This window comes from Coptis chinensis, chromosome 3 (assembly GCF_015680905.1).
Source record: "Coptis chinensis isolate HL-2020 chromosome 3, ASM1568090v1, whole genome shotgun sequence".
Classification (NCBI taxonomy): Eukaryota; Viridiplantae; Streptophyta; class Magnoliopsida; order Ranunculales; family Ranunculaceae; genus Coptis; species Coptis chinensis.
The window spans coordinates 85,415,505-85,430,596 of record NC_141458.1 but is presented as its reverse complement, the minus strand read 5'-3'; the positions used below and the strand labels follow the sequence as shown (position 1 = coordinate 85,430,596).

At 36.0% G+C, this 15,092-nt stretch overlaps 2 protein-coding genes across 3 annotated transcripts; one reads left to right on the top strand and one right to left on the bottom strand.

Moving 5' to 3' along the window:
* The first annotated feature begins 5,393 nt into the window (after nt 1-5,393).
* Nucleotides 5,394-12,939, top strand: LOC147511266 (uncharacterized). Of its 2 annotated transcripts, XM_086602986.1 has the most exons (4): nt 5,396-7,279; nt 8,958-9,468; nt 9,958-10,085; nt 10,218-12,939. In XM_086602986.1, exon 1 carries the CDS (start codon nt 5,711-5,713, stop codon nt 7,238-7,240), a length of 1,530 nt encoding a protein of 509 aa, XP_086459112.1. In that variant the 5' UTR covers nt 5,396-5,710; the 3' UTR covers nt 7,241-7,279; nt 8,958-9,468; nt 9,958-10,085; nt 10,218-12,939. The 2 variants fall into 2 exon arrangements, with proteins under 2 accessions (XP_086459113.1, XP_086459112.1); XM_086602987.1 differs by lacking the exon at nt 8,958-9,468 and having other exon boundaries at nt 5,394-7,279.
* On the bottom strand, nt 12,119-14,850 carry LOC147511265 (uncharacterized). The gene is made up of 2 exons (XM_086602988.1): nt 14,485-14,850; nt 12,119-13,805 (listed from the first exon to the last, which is right to left on the bottom strand). Exons 1-2 carry the CDS (start codon nt 14,514-14,516, stop codon nt 12,377-12,379), a joined length of 1,461 nt encoding a protein of 486 aa, XP_086459114.1. The 5' UTR covers nt 14,517-14,850; the 3' UTR covers nt 12,119-12,376.
* Between the last annotated feature and the right edge of the window lie 242 nt (nt 14,851-15,092).

The window sequence follows — 15,092 nt, the reverse complement described above, 5'->3', positions numbered from 1 at the left end:
AGTCTTTAATATAGTTTTAATTCTTAGACTCGCTTCCAATTAGATTAATAAAAGTCAAGTTATTGTTCTTCATTATGTCTTCTTTTTATTCTTCTATTAATGATAGTCTAATGACTTCTAGCTAAACCTCCATTAGAGGGGTTTGATGAAGCTTGATGAAGACTTGATGTGTTAGTTAAGATTATTGATTTTTAAGAGTTTCACTCTAGTAGTTAGTTGATTCATCATGAGAATGGGTTGAACTTCCTCACATGCTAATTATTAGTTGGTAGAGATTGCCATAAATAATTAGGGATCAATTACTTAATCTTTGTTGGTTAGGATTACAATAATCTACACTAGCATATTAGGAATTTATCTAAGTAGAATCAAATCCCCCTAATTCCTTCTCCATATTCACATCTTAGTATTTGATTGCTATAGTATAAGTTAAAACATCTTAACTAGTTCAATCACCATATTAGTATAATCACAATCCATTACTCTCATTGATTTTGTTAGAATAGATTAAACTAGTGAAACTTACGTCTAAGGAACTAAGAGTGGAATGAATTCTCTACTCCATATATTGCATGATAATCGGGAGTAGATAACTTTGATCATAGAGTAGGAAATAGCTTTAGTTTTAGTTTTACTTATTCATAGCATAACTAGTTAAGAGCAGGTAAACCTATTGTTTTATGTTTTATCAGTACACTAGCTAAAATTGAGTGCATTCAATCAACTTTAGCTACCATCAATCCAACCAATGGCATGATAATTTTACAATAAAAAGAGAGAGATCAGTACTCACATTAAGAGATAAGTGATAGAGAAAGGAAACAAAAAAGTTAAAGAATGGTTTTTTGTTTTCTTCTTATAGATACGACTTCTTGATTTCTTGTTTGTAAAAAAATGGTGTTTTCACTTTTAACTCTGAGAAAGAGAACTTTGGTCTCTAGAAAGTTTTGTGTTTTGACCGAAAATGTGAGAGAAACGTGGGACACGTGTTTAGAAAGTAGTGGTAATAATTTTGGTGTGTAAATGGCTCGGCTCTAGCCGGGTCAGATTATCTAGTTTCAAAGGGACACATCAGCAGATTTTCAAACATTGATTTCAACCATCTAATGGCTATTATTGAGAGTACAAAAGTGAGTAAACATTTGAGAGTAAACCGATCCCTAATATATATATATATATATATATATATATACGATCAACATACGGTCAAACCTAGTCAAATACGTTGACTAACGGCTTGAGACAGACTTGTTAACGAAGTGTGACTAAAATCAAAATTTTAAACTTCGTGTGACTAAACTCAAAAGCGCACTAATATAATGTGATGTACTACAAAAAGACCCCTTCATTATTATCTCATTATTATCTACGTCATCTTATACTCGTTGAGCTCATTTTCACTAGTAATCTTCTCACCCTTCCACTTACCAAGCTTATCCTCAAATGTAATACTCTCTTTCCTCTTGTCTTCAAGCGCGGTCATTAACTCATAACATTTAGCTCTATGCATTTCCAAATCTTCTTCTAAACGGGCTACCTTTTCTTTGAGCTCATCGCAGAAATCCTTATACTTTTGGAGCTGAATTTCAGTGCCAATATTATCAAAATCCAACTTCCCTAGCATGCTGAATTTGTAGGATAATTGTAATGCAAAAGACATGAATTGTAATATCTGGAGATAAATAAGGCATTTTTAGTTCTGATACTTCAGCACATTTATCAAGTAAAATTCATGTTGAGATTATTCCACCCTAATTTCTAGGTGTGTATTATTTCTCTCCCGAGCCTCCTCTCATATTAATAAAATTGACCCTTCACATAAGTTCAAGCTTATGGAGAATTGGTAATTTAACAATTCATATCATGAGTTATTCACTGCCTTTTTTCTTGTCGAGAAATTTCAACTCCATAAGCGGCGCCTCTAACAAATTGGTTGAAGTTGCTCAACATTTGGCACACAGAGCTAAGAGCATCTTTAGGAGAGAAACCAAGAAAACACCAAATTTTTTAACCAAACCAAAAAAACACCAACTAACTTCAGAACCGATATCAAATAGTTGACATCAAATGACACGATTTTGGATAAACCGCACCGTATAGCCCACGTAGCTTTCGCAAAACCGCACCACAGAAGCCCACTTTAGAAGCCCAAGCCCACGCGGTTTTCCAGAAACATCATTGTATAATCTTTTAACCCGAGTTTTCTACGTGGCTCTCTTCATTTTTCATGTTCCCTCTAATCCTAAACTCATCTCCTTAGCAAAAAAAAAACTCTTGATGATTTTTCAATAGATCATTCATCTTCTTCTGATTCATCTTATTCTTCTTCATCGAGCTCAAGCTCTTCAAATGATAACACTGCAATTAAAACTCGTAAAAAATTAGTGGTTATTGCTCTACCTTTGGTTTGACATCGTTTGGGTTTATTACGTTAGCAAGAAGCGGAGTCTTCTTATAAACCACATATTGGTTTGAAGAAAGGAAGAAAATGCAAGAATCGTCAGTACGAGGCAACACTGGCTCGTGTAAATGCTAACTACTTTAGCGCAAATTCTATATTCACTGACCACGACTTTCGACGCCAATTTCATATGGGTGGGTCATTGTTTACTCATATTTTCAATCATCATAATCATAATGTACCATATTTTCAACAAAAAGTTAATAATGCGGGTAAGTTTGCGATTCACCCAAAAATCAAAGTAATTGCTGCTATATGAATGCTTGCTTATGGGTCTCCAGCTGATCTAGTAGATGACATGTTACATATTGCTGAGCCAACTATTCATGAATGTATGTGCCATTTATGTGATGGAATTATTAGAATTTTTAGAGGTGAATACTTGCGCAAACCAAATGCTGCATATATTCAACGTTTGCTTGAAGTGTCTGAGGAATGTGGATGGCTTGGAATGCTAGGAAGTATTGATTGCATGCACTAGCAATGGAAGAATTGCCCATCCGCGTGGCAAGGGTCTCACACTGGCCATGTGCATAAACCAACAGTGATTCTGGAGGCGGTTGCTTCTCATGACACGTTGATTTGGCATGCTTTTTTTGGAATGGCGGATTCTCACAATGATCTTAATGTGCTTGACCGCTCACCAATATTTGATGCTATAGTCAATGATGAAGCTATTCCTTGTAACTACACTGTGAATGGGCATCATTATGATATGGACTATTACTTGATTGACGGTATATATCCTAATTATGCCACTTTGATTCAAATGATTTCTAAGCTGACTGTTGCACAAGACAAATATTTTGCAAAGAAGCAAGAAGCTGCTAGAAAAGACATAGAGCAGGCGTTTGGTATATTGCAGTCGCGTTGGGATATTTTAGGGAATCTGTGCAGGTTATGGTATTTGGAGACCATGGCTACTGTTATGAGGGCTTGCATCATTTTACACAATATGATTGTGGAAAATGAATGCAAAATGGATATCCCGCAGTATATTCCTGATTATGAAATGCCAAGTAGAGAAGGTGCATCTGAAGATGAACACCACTTTGTTCTATCTTGTTGGGCTTCTGGCGTCGAGAGAGTTTGTTCAAAAGTTGTTCATGATAGATTGAAGAATAACTTGGTCGAGCATTTGTTGAATAGGCGTGGGCGGCGTGGTCAGCGTTGATTTCTATTTATATTTGGACTTTGTGTTTATTTATCATTTCAATTTCTATGTATTTGTTTTCCAAGTTTATTTCTATGTATTTGTAGTTTTATGAAAAGATTTATGTATATGAGAATTTTGAAAATACAAAGTAGACTCTGCCGAATTTTTTTTCGAATGATAAAAAGTATCAACTTTAAATTAAGGTAACTCAAATTAAAAGAAAATATTCAATTAAAGTACATTCTAATTAAAATCAAAATACAAACTCAAATTAAAGTACGTCATAAATTAAAATACATAAGTAGGAAGTAAATCATTTAGACTATGCACTACTTTGACTACTACTAGTGATATTGGTAACTCGATTCTTCATTTTTTGTAAAAATTTTGCCTTTTTGAGTTGCCAAATTTCACACTCATCTTCGGGTAATCCTTCTAATTTCATTCCTAGTATTTTAGCATCATTTTCATCTTCTCGAACTCAGAGTGCATCTTTCTTCAATTGAAGTTTTTCTTTTTGGATTTGGAGCTTCCAACCCATCACATTTTTCTTCAATTGAAGTTTTTCGGATTCCATCTCATCTTTCTTTAATTGTCTTTGAGCTTCCAATTTATTGTCTTCTTTGGTGGTTTTAGAAAGTTCCACAAGAAAATCATCAAGTTTCTTAGCAGATTCCTCCACTTTAGAATCACCTTCTTCTTTCTCTTTTTGCCTTCTTCTCTTTTCTTCTTTTTTTCCAATAGGCCTATTCTCAAGCCCATCAACTTGGTGTAGATCATAATCCATTGGTTGAGTTGTCGCAGTTGATATTGGAACTGATGAACGTCCTTCCCCACTGTTTGACTTTGACTTTTTGGTGGGTTGCAATTCATTTCTCAATTGTAGCATCTTCCATTTAGGTGGGTCTTTCACCATATTATACCATTGCATCCACTTCCAAACACCATTATGCATCCCATATGCATTTATTGCTTCCTCAACCTATCAATTAAGAAAAAACTAAATTGGAATTGAAAAATGTATTTGTGAATCAAAATAACAAATAAAAAGTAAATACTTACAATCATATTATCATTATAGCCACTTAGAGGAGATGCTTAAATCTTAGAAAGAATATAATAGAACTTGTTGATATTAGCTTGAATTAGAGTCTAACGGTGTTTTATGCCCGTGAAGTTGCGTTCGGTCACTTTTCCTAGATTTGCATGAAATGCATTTAAAATTCTACTCCAAAATTCGTTTGACTTTTGCTCATTTCATACTACACCATCTTGACTAACTTATAGCCAACTATTGGTGAGGGCAACATCTTTTTCTTGTATCCATGAAGCCCCTCTAGATTTTGTTTTTAGCTCTTCACTAGTCATTGTGGTTTAGAGTAGAGAGTAGAGAGTGGAAAATAGAAGTGAGTGTAAAACCTATTGTGTAAGTGTTTCAATTTATAGTGAAAGAAAAATATAGCTATTTTTTGCTAGTTTTTTCATTTAGAGCACGCAGTGTTGTAAACAACGCGCGGTTTTCGCAAAACCGCGTCATTGAAGCGCACAGTCTAGCCTAAGCCTATGCGGTTTTCACAAAACCGTGCCATAGAAGCCCACTGTCTAGCCAAGTCCATGCGGTGTTCGAAAAACCGCGCAGTTTTTCTAAAATCGCAAGAGAGATTTAATACAGCACCAAATTTTGCCCGATTTGGTATTTGGTTTGGTGTTTTCATTAACATGTCTCTCTCCTAAAAATGGAAAAATACCAAATTAACATGAAATTTGGTGTTTGGTGCTAGGATAGTATCTCACCTAAAGATACCCTAATCCCACATCCAATATTTGGACATGAGGAGAAGCGATTATAATGTCTCCATGTATTCACTTTTCCATTTTATCTTTTATCTCAAAAATTGAACAACAAGAAGCTTTATCAACAAAACAACATATATACTGGTAAGCCGGGAAACATAGTGTGGAACAAAGATTGACAAGGATATGGGCTTCGAATGTCGTAATTAAAAAGTATAGCCCATTAAGTCCGTCCACCTCAGTCACCATCATCAGCCATCCATGTATTTGCCCTAGCCTAAGTTTTGAGCCCTAGAATAATGATAAAGTCAGACGTGTCAGTTTTCGTATTCAGAAGAAAACTAGGTACTAGTGCTATTCTCCCAAAGCTAAGCAAACAACAACAACAACAACATAAGCTAGTTAGAGAACGTTGCAAGTCAGGTACCCTTAAAGTTGACGAGGCATTAAATCTTTTCAATAATTTAATTAACATTAGACCCTTACCATCCATTTACCTTTTTACCCAACTATTAGGATCCCTTGTTAAGATGAAACAATTTTCTACTGTACTGTCATTGTCAAAAACTATGGACACTACTACTCATTCTCTTGTTAATAATAATATTTTTACCTTTGGTATCTTGATTAATTGTTATTGCCACTTGGGACGAATTGACTTGGCTTTCTCGGTTTTTGGGAAACTGCTTAAACATGGGCTACACCCAAATGTGGTTACTATTACTACTCTACTTAAGGGCCTCTCTTTGCATGGTAAAGGATTAGAAGCTGTTGAGTTACTTGAGAAATTTGTGTGTAATGGGTATACGGTAGATCATGTTACTTACGGGGTTGTGATTAATGGTCTTTGTAAAGGTATGAATGTTGATGCTGCCCTTAGGTTGTTGCGGGCAATGGAAATGAAAAAGATTGTGGCTAATGTAGAGTTGTATAGTATGATTGTTGACGGACTTTGCAAACAGAATAGGGTAAATGATGGTCTTGCTGTTTTTAAAGAAATGAGTGGTAAAGGAATTGTACCGAATGTAGTTACATATAATTCTTTAGTTGACGGACTGTGTAAAATTGGGGAATGGAAGGGTGCTATGAGTTTGTTTGAAGAAATGTTGGAAAAGGGCGTCTCACCAAGTGTAGTAACCTTCAGCATTCTCATTGGTGCTCTTTCTAAAGAAGGGAGGACTAATGAAGCTATTGATCTATTGAAGTTCATGCTTCAGAGAGGTGCAAAGCCTAATGTCATCACCTATACATCATTGATTAATGGCCTATGCAAGGTTGGCAGAGTTGTGGATGCACAAAATGTTTTCAATGATATGCTAGCTTATGGGTTGAGTCCAAATGTTGTCACATATGGTGCATTGATAGACGGGTTGTGTTCTAATGGTTGTGTTTCGGAAGGTTTAGAACTGTTGGGTGTTATGGAAAAGAATGGATTAAAAGCCAATGTTGTGATTTACACCGCCATCATCAACAATTTGTGCCTAGCAGGGAAACTTGATGAGGCAAAGGAAATCTTTTGTAGCTTATATGCCAAAAATCTGCAGCCCGACACCATAACTTATACCACAATGATCGATGGCTTTTGCAAGAAAAGGATGATTAATGAAGCTCAAACTTTGTTTGGGGAGATGGAAGAAAAGGGTGTTGCTCCAAATTATCTCACATTCAGTATCATGATTCAAGGATTACTCAAAGAAAATGATACTCATATGGCACTGCAATTTCTTAAAAAAATGGTTGAGAGGGGTTATTCATTGAATGCTGATACTATGCCTTTGCAAGTGGATTTGCTTGTGCTTGCAAAATGTGACCAAATTATGCATGTGTGAAGGAGCTTCATAAGTTTTTGCTTCAAGACTAAGACGAAGGTAAAGTTTTTTCATTGAGATTTTGCTCTGGGTGTTTGATGTTTACTAGTTTAATGCATACACCCTATATTTGATTTTTACTAGAAATTTCCTTGATGTTGTAACCTCGTAGAGATTCCGTAATTTGAACTTAGACATGAAATAGGCTTCAAAAGTACCACCCTTTTATGCGAGCATAAGTTTTTTGACTCCTTCCTGGACTTACATCTATGTTTAGAACAGTAGACATTGATATATGGTGCATGTATTATACATTTTTTATTACTTATCTCCTTGTTACTTTGGCATACATTTAAGTTTCTCAAAGTTCAGATTGTATTCATCATTTGAAAACTTCTTTATATCCTTTTCTATCCATGTGAACCAAAATTCAGTTGTTTGGAAGTTACTAGCTTCTGTTGGACACTTGGATATTCCAAAATTAGTACTATTGTTATTTTTTATTTTTTATTTTTTTATCAACGACAAACTAGATACTTTTAGGACACGGTCAAATATTGTCGTGTTACTTCTTTGATATTAACTTTGGGAAAAAATAATCTAGATTAGGGCTTTGTTACTTAAAAGGTCTTTATAAAGATCACCAGAAGAGTTTGGATAAGGAGCAAAACTGTTGATATATAGGCATGGAAAATTTTGGGATGTTTTTTAGTCTTTTGCTATGACTTACGAAATATGAACTACAAAGATTATATTTGTCTTTTATCATAAACTCACGTTCAGTTTGATGTAAATTGGTGAGATGTAGGCTACTGTTGCTTGATTCCATTTTTTTTCTTTGCTCACCTTGTAAATGGATTGGGACTTCGTCAATAGTATATAAACATTCTATATGATAAGGTAACTTGATAACTATCTGAATGCTTTGAATATATATCAGAGCACTTATAAAAATTCCTATTCCTAGTCCTCACTCTAGTTGTGTCCTACCTTTCCAGATTCGTCGTGTCTCTGTGCTTTGTGATGTTGTATTCTTGTTTTATAATCTTTTTGGTAGAAGTATTGCAGAACCAATGCAATTTAGTCTAAAAAACGTTGTGTTTCTAGCTGTCTTCAGTATTATGATGATGTTCTGTTTCTCCTGTAACTATTTCTTTCTGTTGGTGCTTGTTTTCCTTGGGCAGTCCTATATTGTAAACTCGTTGGTGTTTTTCCCCTTCGGAATTTTTATTGTGATATTCTCCCTACAAAGAAGACTTACGATTGGACACCGTATTCTGTTGGATGAATTTGGTTGCATGTGCCTTGTTAAGGTTGAAACCGCTTCTCATCTCCCCCCACCCACCCACCCAAATACTATTATTTTCTGTGGGCTTATATATTGGTTGTTGTCTTGTTTCTAGTGTAGGATTGTGAACTGTAATTTTGCCAGACCTTGATATTCAACCATATCTGAATCACTTGGCAGAGGAAGCCTAAACACCATTCCTAGATTCAGGGCTTCCAAGTTTTGTAATATATGTGTTGGAGAGTACTACCCAGGTCCTCACTTGATGTCACTGTAAAAAAATTCATTTTTGCTATAATACCAAATTACCAATTACCTTTCAGCAAAAAAAAATACTATGTCTTGGAGTATTTTTATTATATGTTGCCAAAAGTACTTGGCTGAGGAAGCGTAAACAACTTGCCTATTTATTATGACTTTTGTAATCACACCTGTACGTGTTGCCAACAGGATTGAGAAGAAAGTGAGACCTTGTCTTTGGGGCTCTAACGAACAAAAGAGAAAGTATCACTTGGTGTACTGGAACAAGGTGTCTCACCAAAGGAGAAGGGAGTCTCGGATTCTCGGTTACCGTGACATAGTGACGATGAACAAAGCCTTGCTTGGTCGATTGCTGTTGAGGTATGGTACAGAGGATAACTCATTGTGGAAACCAACTAGGGTGGCGGCCGAAATAAGTGTCAAAACCGTATGGATGCAGTATGTGGAAAAGGCATTTTAAGTGTTCTTTCTTACTCAATACTACTGTCCCAAGTCCGAGGAAAGGGGATAGGAGAAGAAAAAAAAATAGTGTTGTCTGATTACTTCATGTCTTCGAGCTCAAAGGAGTGCACTCTACACTCACTGAGTTGGCAAAACGTGAAACTTAAATCTCTGTGTTACATCAAGGGAGTCAGTAGAGCAGCAATATTGAGCAAGTTACTTGTATTGCATTTATTCGGGAAATGTTACTGGATGAATGGTAAGAATGCCATATACATTGCTTTACCTTTGAAAATCTCTGGACATATATTCCAATTAAGTACTTGGTTTACTTTCTTGGGTTTTAGTCCTTCTCTATAGAATGAAATGTGTATGCACAGTTTGTTAAAACTTTCTAGGCGACCATTACTTTTGTTATGGCATGCCTGGTTCTGCTCATAGGTACTTGCATAGTTGTTCTGGTTAACCCCTTTATCTCATTCTCTTGTGACTCGTCAATTAGTTAGTTGGTGCCTAGTACCAATTTTTGTTTTAGACTGCAAGTATTTCATCCTGCTATTGGATAAATTGTTTTTGCAGTTGGTAAGCTATTAAATGTTCCAGCACCAAAGGACTTGCAATAACCTATATAATTCATGTCTGCAGCAAATACCTAAATTGGAATTCTTGCTATACATATGTTGTGAATACCTTCTGTTCCGTCTTCTGTATGTGCTAGTACTCTGAGATTACTTTGATATTTTGATAGGATGAGACTGCCTTGCTGGAGTAGGGTCTTTCCATGTCAATGATCGAAGAATCAAGCGATCTGGTAATATCTTATGGTACATGCAGAAATGTCAGAGACAGCTAATGAAGTTCAAGAATTGGCACTTGGTGAGAATTCCCATCTGTTGGAGCATTTTTTTTGTCTAATTAGTTATTGGATACTGTTGTCATTTATTACGTTAAACAATGTCTTATTTTGACCACAATTCCTTATAATTAACGAGGCTTTTGTTTTGGCAGGGTGATGATAAGGAGCGGGACGACTTCAGATGACATTGTTTTGGATTCTGTAGTACATAGATGGTCTCATTTTGTCCTGTTTCTTTTCATTTCTCTCTCCTATATGTAAGCTCCAGGCTATGTACCGTGTACTTCCACTTGTTAGTCGACATGCAACCTTTTTATCGATGCATAAGAAGAAGATGATACTGGTTTTGAATACTAGGGCCTAGAGATAGTGTTTCTGATTCTGACCAATTAGTTTTTCAGTTCACACTACACTTTTTTTTTTGCCTTATTTGAACAGAGTGATGGGAGGATCTAGCAAGTAATGTCTTGATTTTTGAGTTAAAAGGCGATCCTGGGGCATCTTGTATGGTTGTACTCTTGTTATTTAGCGAAGTAAATGGGCTTTTTAAACTTAGAGTTCATATATGTTCGCAGCTAAATGCCTAAATTGGTAGTTTGGTACTTTGGTGTCATGTAGCCACCTTCACCTAGTGGGAGATATTCATGGAAATGGAATTACACCTCTCAGCTATCAAAATGTACATTTAATTTTCCATTTTTTTTATTTAATTTTTATTTTTTTTTAAATAATGTTTTTTCCATTTCTAATGTTTTGGTAATTTGCAATGTGAACTGTTGATTGTGCATCGACATGCATATATACACTGTATTTACTGCAACTCCAAAAAATAGCCCAAGATGATGCATGAGTGTGGTTTATTGCCTTTATTCTCCCAAAACCAGAAAACACAGCTATTGGGAGCAAAAGAGGTGGCAAACTAAAGACAGGAAATTGGAAGGGGATGCTCCATAGCTCCAAGCCTCCAATCAATGAACAGTATTCCCTCTCTGTACGAGCTTCAGTTAAATCTAAGATTGGTGGCAGACGCACACCTGTGGAGGAATGCCGATATCCAATAACGGATGACCCAATATAAATCCTCACCAAGACCAAGCAGCCCGCAAACGAGAATAGCTAGCATAGCACACTGCAAGTGGTGTAGAGAATCATCTGATGCACCTCCCAGTTTGTGTCAATTTCTCCCTTGGAAGCGATGACTGTCCTAGTATAGAAACTAATTGCCGGATAGAAACTATTCAAAATGCTTTGAGCTAGAACAACGATCGGTCAGTACCACATTAATAAATTAAGATAGAATAGACGAGGAAACAGTAGTGAGGAGCATTTCAGTCTGAATAGGGTTTTAACAACAGAGGCATTAAGTTCAAAATCCAGTAGCCAGTTGAACAAGTTGTTGTCTTGTTCTGCGTCAAAGATATGCAGGTGAGCTATGAGCCTATGAGATCATTGGTTTACAAAGCAACTATGTAGATTTAGGCATCTACTAACTACTGTACCGACTGATTGTATGTACTTGAGTAATCTGCATTGGCAAGGAACACAGCCCACACAAGGACAAGAAGGCCAATCCAGTAGACATTCTCAAGGAGTCAAGGATACGGACCTAGAATGCTCAAATAGAAAAACACAGCTTAGTAGCAAACTATTGGCCTAGTGTTCCATTAATATTTTTCTCCTTTTGAATACCATTGCTTGGGCCACCAGTAGGCAGTAGGCGCTTGTATTTTACTTCTTTATTACCTTAATAAACAATTAAACAGTAAAGCATACCATACCAGGTTCATGTACATAAACCAAGTGAGAAAGTGACGGAATAATCGATGATGCACTCTGATATTAAAAGGAAAACATAATAACCTAGCACTTGCATTAGTATTTTAGTGCACTATTTTCACATTTGCGCATTGACGGTGAAATGAGAATTAAATTCAAGTAGCACAGAAAAATTAGTGAGAATTTCGCGATGCTAAGTTCATTTGCAACCAAACTACACGTGCTAAGGTTATTTGGCATAAACATATACTGAAGGTCTCTGCAGTCTGAACCACCGGGATAAACTGATAATGTGTTATTCCAACCATATGTGTATCACGACCGCAATACCACACAACCAAATCAAAATGTTTTTGCAAAAGGCAAAGTGTCCTGAAAATACATCGTTCCACTTCTTCCAAACAGGCAATGGCCCAACACAACGAGTATGGCAAGAGTTTCCACGGTTCTGCACCTAACCAAACACGTTTCATGCTAGCTTTACAAACTTGCAGTGTCGTCAAAAGAAACATGCGAGCAATTTAAGAAATTCTTACTATCTTTTTAATAGCTTCAACTTCACCACCAACTTACGATCACTTCCATCGACTGGAGAAGAGCAAATAGAATCAACTTCCCTTCCATCACTACTCAAGGAAGCTCTTTTTTTATTGTTGTGGGAGTCTTGAACTCCTACTTCCAAATCAGCCTTGGCTGAGATTATCTCTGAAGTTTCGTGCTCCAACATCTTCACTCTGGTTTCCAACAGTTTGTACCTTTCGTATTGTGCTTCTAGCTCATCCTCAGCTTTTCTTTTATCACATTTCAGATCTGTATTCTCTTCATTTAGTTTAGTGAGTTTCTCTTCTTTATCCTTGTTGGATTTCTCAAGTTCACCTGACAAAATTTTGATTCTCCCCATCGCAGTCCTCTCTCGTTCATAAACAATCTTACAACTTTCTTCTACGCGGGTTAGTTTCTCTTTGAGCACATCACAGATCACCTTATACTCCCTGAGCTCATTTTGAGTAACAATCTTATCATTTTCATACATACCAAGCTTATCCTTCAATGCACTACACTCTTTCTCTTTCTCTTCAAGCGTAATCGACAACTCATATTGTTTTGCTTTATGCACTTCCCAACATTTCCCCAGTAAATTGACTCTGTCTGTATCCATCCTCTCTCGTTCATAAACAACCTTAAGTTCTTCTTCTTTCTGGGCAACCTTTCTTTTGAGCTCATAGCAGATATTCATATACTGCCTGAGATGACTTTCAGCATTATGCTTAAGAATTTCCTCCTTCTGTAACATATCCTGCAATGTAATCGTCTCTTTCTTCTTCTCTTCTAGTACAATAAGCAATTCACGAAATCTATCGTTGTAAATTTGCAAATCTTTCGCCATAAAATTGATTCTCTCTGTCACCATCTTTGAATCTTCTTCCATATGGGCTACTTTTTCTTTAAGTTTTTCATAAACTATCTTATACTCCTTGAGCTCATTTTCACTTGCAACTTTATCACCCTCCAACTTACAAAGCTTATCCTCGAATTCAATACTCACTTTCTTCTTGTCTTCAAGAGCGATCGTCAATTCAGAACTTTTACCCCTACACATTCCCAAATCATCTTCTAAACGATCTACCTTTTCTATCAGCTCGTCACAGATGGTCTTATATTTCTCCACCAGAATTTCAGTAGCAATCTTATCACACTCCAACTGACCAAGCTTATCCTCCACCTCAGCATCATTTTTCTTCTTCTCTTCAAGCGCCATTGACAAATCAGAAAGTGTAGTCTTACACAATTCCAACTTTTTTTCCGAATCGTCTACCTTTTTTAACATATCTTCCTCTCTTGAAATCAATATCTGCTCCACCTTCTTAAAATTGGCACACCGATACGCCATTTTCAAATAAGAAATGAGCTCTGAAATGCTGAGGCTCTCGAGATATTCCATTTTAAATGTCCTAATTCCACTCCTTCAACAAAAATATTTTTAGTTAGAAGTGGAAAAAAGAAGGAAACTATTAGCAAAGCAACACAAATTGGAAAATAAGCCGTGACGATCTAAGGAGAAACAAAATAAGGTAAACTTAGCTTCCTGAGCTATACATTCAACCAACAAATAGGAAATGGCTAAAAATAGCAAAAGAGTAAACAGTAATTCTAAAGCCATAAGTTTTGAAGACAATAGTTTGGTAAGATAAGCTAAAAGGTTCATTTTCATGTTGATTGCATCACCATATGTAAATTTGTGTTACATAGATTATATATATTTGTGTGTGTCGTCTAGAGACTCGCCTTTAATCCAACTCCTCAGTGAGGCAAAACTTGCATATTGGTAATGAACAAAACCGACATGAAATTGTGATATTTCGAGCTAAAAAGGCATCATGGTCGTCACTGTTTGTGTTATTAACAGAGGGCATTGCCATTCAGTCAGCTTTTCGTAAGCAAAATTTTCAACTTTATGCAAAGTTTATACCAAAAAAAGCATATTTTTATCAGTATATAGCAACATAAATTGGCCAGTAGATGGTGAAGATCATCAAAGACATAGAACATAAGACTAAAACCATGTTCATAGAGCTATACACACAACCAAAAACCAAGAAATGACTAAAAATAGTAAAGAAAGATCAAAGAGGCCGGGCTTACGAGATGGAATGAGATGATGATGTGGAAGTCATGGTTGAGTCCTTGCAGCAGAGCTAATAGCTAATGGAGATTTCTTACTTCAAGCAGGCTAAGAAATCTTGGTGAGATGAAGTACACAATGCAATGATGCATAAGATGAAGATGATACTAGGTGGGTGTACGTGGTACTAGTCTACTAGAGCCAGTGCTCTGAATTCTGACAAACGCTTTTTAAGTTCCAACATTTGCCTTGTTTAGAGTTTGAACAGTATGATTATTGTTTAGATGGTTTATGTTTAGTAGAGTAATACCTTGACTTTTAAGGTAAAAGGTACTGCTTAACCAACTTGAAAGTTTCATATTGATAGTATGGTTTCACATGGCCACCATTTAGTATTTGTGTGATTACTGTGATATTCATGGAAATGGAATTACAAGTCCATCTATCAGACTATTTCAACGTACTTTTAATTGTCCATTTATCTTGTTTTAGTATTTGGCAATGGGAACCGTTGATTTTGCATCGAGATGCATATGTACTTGGTACTACTTTTTCAAAAATTCTATTTGGTTGTTCAACGGTTTGAAACTTTGAACCAATATCCTGATATCCCCGGTCTCTAAATCAC